The sequence below is a fragment of the Dipodomys ordii genome, unplaced genomic scaffold, assembly GCF_000151885.1.
Source record: "Dipodomys ordii isolate 6190 unplaced genomic scaffold, Dord_2.0 Scaffold24, whole genome shotgun sequence".
NCBI classification, from domain to species: Eukaryota; Metazoa; Chordata; class Mammalia; order Rodentia; family Heteromyidae; genus Dipodomys; species Dipodomys ordii.
The window spans coordinates 291,488-298,371 of record NW_012267240.1 but is presented as its reverse complement, the minus strand read 5'-3'; the positions used below and the strand labels follow the sequence as shown (position 1 = coordinate 298,371).

At 43.3% G+C, this 6,884-nt stretch overlaps 1 protein-coding gene across 4 annotated transcripts in view; it reads left to right on the top strand.

Annotated features, from left to right (window-relative positions):
• Tbce (tubulin folding cofactor E) overlaps positions 1-6,884 on the top strand; it is a 28,155-nt gene that overhangs the window by 8,376 nt on the left and 12,895 nt on the right. The window contains exons 3-5 of one of the 4 annotated variants that reach the window (XM_013014657.1): positions 793-877; positions 2,856-3,041; positions 6,443-6,531. In XM_013014657.1, the coding sequence (XP_012870111.1) occupies positions 793-877; positions 2,856-3,041; positions 6,443-6,531 (360 nt within the window). Of the gene's footprint in view, positions 1-792; positions 878-2,855; positions 3,042-3,894; positions 3,984-6,442; positions 6,532-6,884 lie in introns of those variants that run through there. The other 3 variants (XM_013014659.1, XM_013014658.1, XM_013014660.1) reach the window with 3 other exon arrangements.

Below are 6,884 nucleotides of genomic sequence, written 5' to 3'. Positions count from 1 at the left end.
CTCTACCACTTGAGCTACAGCGCCACTTCCGGTTTTCTGGTGGTTTATTGGAGATAGGAGTCTCACAGTCTTTCCTGCCCCGGCTGGCTTTGAACTGAAATCCTCAGATCTCAGCCTCCTGAGTAGCTAGGATTACAGGCGTGAGCCACCGGTGCCCAGCAAGCGTCCAGCAAGTAGATTGTTCTTTTATGATTGCTATAGTACTTAAGTGATAATTCTCAGATAGCTTATATGTACGTAAATAAGCTTTTGACATGAAATATAACCAGAAATGAAAATGTTGAATTGTAATGTTACTATGGAGTATCTGTACACTTAACTGTGATAAAAAAAATTATCAAATACCGAGTCTCTACCAGTTTTTATTCCCACCAGCATGGGTAGCAGCTAAAGTATTGTTTTTCATTTTCCAGCTACATGTTTGCCATTTTCATGCCCAATTAGGTAGTGACTCCTCTAAGCCCTCCCTCATTATATGAAATCACAGGGTTTACTCTAGACTGGTGGCCTGCTTCATTTAGCGTGGTATCTTCAGAATTCATCCATGTTTAGTGTACTCAATAAGTTGAATTTGCTGTTCTTATTTTTACCATTGTGGACTTTGTGAGCTTTTTTTGTGGGCTTTGTGTTTGCTGATTAAAGTTCCATTGGTACAGGTAACTCATTTGTTCCCAAGACTCTCCTCCCCCAATGCTGTGTGTGATGGTGCCCATTGTAATTTGCACCTGCTCACAAAGCTATGGAGCATCTCTACCACCTTCTGTTACTCATGTGCCTTTCTTGTTCTGCTAGGTCTCTGGTTAGGAGTAGAATGGGACAATCCTGAGAGAGGAAAACATGATGGGAGCCACGAAGGGACTGTGTATTTTAAATGCAGGTAACGTTTCCTAATGTGTCATCATGGTTACTCAGTGACGATCATACTCAAGAGTAGGAGAAGAGGGATGGAGAAGAAGAAGCTTGCTGGGCTTGTGGGATAGTTAGGGTTTAGAATTTGCGTATTCTGAAAGATTGATTTTATTTGTAGTTTTACTATTGGTCTTTGTACAATTTTATTCTTATTTTTTTGTTCGTGGTAGTCCTTGAACTCAGAGCCTGGGCACTATTCCTGAGCTGTTTTTGGTCAAGGCTAGAGCTCTACCATCTTGAGCCACAGCTCCACTTCCAGTTTTCTGGTAGATAAGAGTCTCACAGCCTTTCCTGCCTGGGTTGGCTTCTAACCGCAATCCTCAGATCTCAGCCTTCTCAGCTAGGATTACAGGCATGAGCCACCAGCGCCCAGCTAGAGTTTTGTTGTTGTTTAATTTGATGCTGTTCATAATTTTCATAATTTTATTGATATTATAGAGGTGATATACAGAGGGATTACAATTACATGAGTCAGGTAATGAGTTTTATCCTTTAAAAAATAAAAATCAGAAGCCAGGTACTGATGGCTCATGGCTGTAATCTTAGCTGAGATCTAAGAATCATAGTTCAAAGCCAGTCATGGCAGGAACATCTGAGACTCTTATCTCCAGTTATCCACTGTGGCTCAAAGTAGTAGAGTGCTAGCCTTGAGCAGAAAGAGACAGACACAGAGCATGCCCAGCAGCCCTTCATGGAGGTCTTGATGTAGGGACATGGGCTCAGCAGTAATGTTCATGTGCAGACTGCCCACTGTCTTGTCCCATTTCCCCTTGCCCTGTCTTCTCATGCAGTCAGGCTGGAGAAACTTGTACTGTCTGCCAGGGTTTTTTTTTTTTTTTTTTCATTTCGTTGAAATAGGCTTTTTTTTGGTCAGTTGTGGGGCTTGAACACAGCCCAGGCTCTCAGTTCAAGCCCAACAACTGACCCCAAAAAACTATTGCTACTACCAACAGATGTATTAATTCCCAGCCTTTGCCCAAATGTAGATATGATCCCTTTGCCATTGTGTATATATATTTATATATATACTGTGTTCCCATTTTTTTTAATATCAACAATATTTTGTTAGTAGGTTTTTATACGTTGAATTTTCAAAGGATTCCTTTGGCCTGGCTTATTCTAGTCCCCATCTGTCTGGGCACTGTGGTGGTTTCCAGCATCCTCAAGTCACTTGAACCCAGGAATGAATGTGATTATATAATCGTACACACCTACCCTCATGTCCTTGGATTTGTGTGATTTTTCTGAATTTTTTCCAGTTCTGTGGGAAATACATTCATTAATTAAAGCAGTATATTTTCATCTTTAGCACAATAGCACTCTCTTGTAATCTAATATTTTGTTTCCTCTAATGTGAATTAGTCATATTTCTTATCTATTCAGAGAGACTTCCCATACTTGGGTAAGCTCATATAACCCTTATATTTAATTATACTAATTATACATTTTTCTCTATTGTGTTGTTTTCATTTGTGTGCTGATTTGTCTTTAGTGTGTGTGCCAGTCCTGGGACTTGAACTCAGGGGCTGAGCACTGTCCCTGAGCTCCTTTTTTTTTTTTTTGGGTCCGGTCGTGGGGCCTGAACTCTGGGTCTGGGCGCTGTCCCTCAGCTCTTCAGCTCAAGGCTAGCGCTCTACCACTTGAGCCACAGCGCCACTCCCGGCTTTTTTTTTTCTTTTTGCTTATGTGGTGCTGAGGAATCGAACCTAGGGCCTCAGGCATGCAAGGCAAGCTCTCTACCACTGAGCTACCTTTCTAGCCCCTCCCTGAGCTCCTTTTGCTCAAAACTAGCTCTCTAACACTTGAGCCACAGCTTCACTTCCGGCCTTTTGTGGTCAGTTGGCGATAAGAATCTCTCGGACTTTTCCTGCTCGGGTTGAAGAACATTGCATTTTTGGCCCTGTCTTGTTAGCAAAACAGTATTCCTATGTTAATTTCTTTTCCAGGTACCCAACAGGAGGATCCTTTATTCGTCCAAACAAGGTAAATTTTGGAGTGGACTTTCTCACTGCACTAAAGAAGCGATATGTGCTAGAAGACGGGCCAGAGGATGATGAGAGAGAGCAGGTTGTTAGAATTGGAAGTAAAGCTGTGGAAACTGTTGGTTTTGACTCTATCTTAAAGCAGCAGAGGTAAGTGGTCCAGTGTCGGCTAGGTAGAGAATGGAAACTCCCCTGACAAAACGTGGATGCTTGAGGCTTGTCCTTTTTACACAGTGACTTGAGGGAATGGCTCAAGTGGTGGAGCGCCAGTGTTGAGCAAAAAAAGCCAAGCGAAACACAGGCCCTGAGTTCAAGTACAAAAGACATAAAAAAAATAAAATAAATATCTAAACTGGGCACTGGTAGCTCACACCTATAATTCAAACTACTCAGGAGGCTGAGATCTTAGGATCACAGTTAGAAAGTCCATAAGACTCTTATCTCCAATTAACCACCAAAAACCAGAAGTAGCACTGTGGCTCAATGTGGTAGAGCTGTAGTCTTGAGCAGAATTGCTCAGGGACAATGCTCATGCCCCAAGTTCAAGCCCCACAACAGACAAAAAGTAACTTTTTCTATCCAGTGACTTAAAATCAGAGAGATCTCAGGAATAGATTAATTAATATCCTTATTTTAGCACGGGGTTGATGGGGTTTTCTACATGGGACTCAGAACATTGACTTGCCCGTATTCACCGCATTGTAACAGAGCTAATACTCTGGCCCTTTTGTATTGAATGGTGGCATGTCCTGCTTTGTGACAAGCCAGGCATGGCAACATGTGCCAGGGAGGCGACAGGCACCAATCAGCAGGCCCATGGTTCTATCCTCTGACAGCTGGGAGATGTGGAACCCTTGGGACCCTTGGCATTCTGAGTTCTATCCTAGACCAAGTGACACAGAAATTCAGACAGGAATTATGGGATTGCTCTCAGTCAGTTTCTATTCTGAGACTAATGATGGCTTTAAAAAACCTTCTTCATCAGAGCATTCTCTTCCTCTAGAGTGCAGAGTCAGAATACATGGACACAGGAACTTGCCAGCTGATTCCAATTTAGCACTGCATGGTACTGTGGTAGATGACCTGGATGGGGTAGGCTTGGAATGACCCCTGGTGGCTACTGTGGAAAGGAACTTTGTAGCCATTTGACATAGGCCTGCAGTTTTTTAAGGGGAAGGAGGGAGGGTACAGGATTTTGAACTTTAGGTCTTGAGCCATGCCTCCATTGTACGTTTTACTTGTTGGTTGGAAATGGAGCTTCACACTTTCCTGCCTGGCATCAAATCACAATCCTTCAGATCTCAGCCTCCTGAGCAACTAGAATTACAGAAGTGAGCTGCCAGCACCTGGCTGTGATTGTTCTTTAATTGTGCAACAATGAGTGTTGTTGAGAATTAAGAAAATGCAAATTGACAAAAGGCAGTCACAACTAATTCTAACTAGAGATAAAACTATTTTACTATTTATCCTACCATTTAATTGGACTTAAAGAACCATGTGCTTCATTGGATTAGAGTTCTTTGTTTCGTTTTTCCATTTAAAATACAAACATTTAAATATCTTCTACAGAGAAGGAGCACATTTTCTCTTTTCTACTTCCTTTCATTTTTTTCATGGAGCTGGGGACATTTTTTTTCATATTATTTTCTGTGAGTTCAGTGCATATTAACAAATTACAAGCAAATTCCTTCTCTGGTTTATGAATGATCACATAGCCCTACATTTTCCTGCTGAATGGCCCTAAGGCTTGAATATCACTGCTTTTGATACTTGGCCAGCACCGTATTGATTAAGAGGATGAGAGAGCTGCATGTTGGCAGGTCAGAACATCTTGGTGAGGGCTGCATCAGTCAGTTATCACTTCTAGGCTGGCCCTTATCGAGGTGACTCCCAAGATTTTAGTCTGTTGTGACTAACAAGCAAGACTGCAGCTGTCACTTGGGAATTGTAGTCCAAACTGTAGAAGTACTGAAAAACTGCCCAGACTCTCAGGGCATAGTAAGCTTGGGAGCACTAAAATCCTCAAGTTCCTATTTCCTTCATTCCGATGATTAATTAAGTACTAATAAAATGAATTGTTACATGCCAGGCAGTATTTTGCAAACTTCACAAATGTTAATTTACTAAAAGTGTGTAAAAAAAATTGTAGTGTCAGAAACTTACCATTTGTACTGTGTCTAAGAGTATAGGTTCAGTAGTGTTAACCATATTCATGTCACATAAACAAATGATTGCACTATCATTTCAGTGTTGCAAATTGTAACTTAAACTAAACACTCCGCTCATTCCACTTTCCTCCCAGTCCCGAGCAGCCACTTTTCTGCCTCAGTCTCCACTAGTCTGCCTGCTCCAGGAGCCCCAGAGAGGGCTGTCACATGTGGCCTTTGGAACTACCCAGTCCCCTTAGCACAGTGCCCTTTTTAAGGCTACACCCTAGACCACGGGATGGATATGCCACCGTTTGCCTGTCCCCTTGTCCATGTGTCTGCCTAGTAGTTATTGTGAGCAGCATTGCACTTGTGCAGAGTGAGGTACAGATTGACCTGACTTGCCAATGCCAAAGGCAGAGTGGTAGGATTGAAGCTTTGCTCCCAATTCTGTGTTCCCATTGTTATTACTTGTTTTCAGATCAGGTCTCTGTGTGGCTTGTGTTGGCCCTCTGCCTTAGCCTCCCCAGTCTGAGAATGCACTGTGGATTCCTTTTGTGAGTACTTAGGAATGGGCACTGTGTGTACTAGTGCATTGAAGCAAGACATGGGGCTGGTCCAGGGTGCTTCCCTGGAGAGACTGTTCACGACTGCCTGTGAGGGACAAGCTGACCCTCAACAGAGGAGTGAACATGGTACATGTGTACAGTAAACTGTACAGTAAACTGCTGTACAGCTCTACCACTGCCACAGGGTCTACTGCTGAGAGAAAAGAAAACTTGTAGGAGGCTCTGATATAGAACACTTCTTACATCTAGTTCATAATGTGAAAAAGTGCTGTAATAGTTTAGGGGCATGGAAGTGAGATTAAATAAACAAGCTGGGCCCTGTGGTACTCACTTAGAATCTCAGGTGTGAAGATCAGGAGGCTTGTGGTTTTCAGCCAGCTCAGGAGAAACTGTTGGGGATAGCAGTATGTGCTTGTGACCCCAACTACAGTGGAGGCAGGCCAAGGTCAAAAGATTGTGGTTTGAGGCTAGCTTATGACAAAAACACATGACCCTGTAAGAAAAGAAAAACTAAAAAATGCTGAGGGTATGGCCTGAGTGATAGGGTGCTGCCTAACAAGGACAAGGTCCCAGGTTCTAACCCCAGTACTAAAGAAGAAAAAATGAGGTCAACATCCTGTGTGGTGGGTGGGGAGAGCAGCTTGTGGCAGGAGCGAGGAGGGTTAAACATGCCAGAATTTATCACTTCTTGTAATGCTTTGCCCCCTCCGTAGGGGCAGGTATTTGTATTTCTGTCAGGTTTCAGTAACTTTTCTTGTATGAAGTGCTGGGGTTTAACAAGGCTCATGGGTAGCATCCATGCCTATGTGTACATGTAAACTCTGTTTTCATGCAGTCAGCTGAGCAGGCTGCGGGACATTTCTCTGAGCAAGTGTGCAGTGTGTGGCGCTGGTGAGAAAGGAAGGATTGCCGAAGCATGTCCTAGTATCCTTTTCATGGAGCTTCCTGCAGACCCTTCCCAGTGGGGCTAGGGCCAGGCCCTGCTCTCCACTTTCTCCCTACCAGCAACCTAGGGCACATGCATCCAGGTAAACTAGTGATGATCCCAGGCCCCTCTGCCTGCTTGTAGGACTCACCCTACTGGGTGAGGTATGAAGTAGAAGTTTTTAGATGGAGCTCTCAGGGAGGAGTATCCAACCTGAGCAGGCTACCACAGCCTGGATTGATAATTTTTTTTTTTTTTTATTTGTGAACATACTGTACAGAGGGGTTACAATTGCATGGGCAGGATAATGCGTACATTTCTTACCAAGCATTGCAGCCTCCTCCTTTGTTTA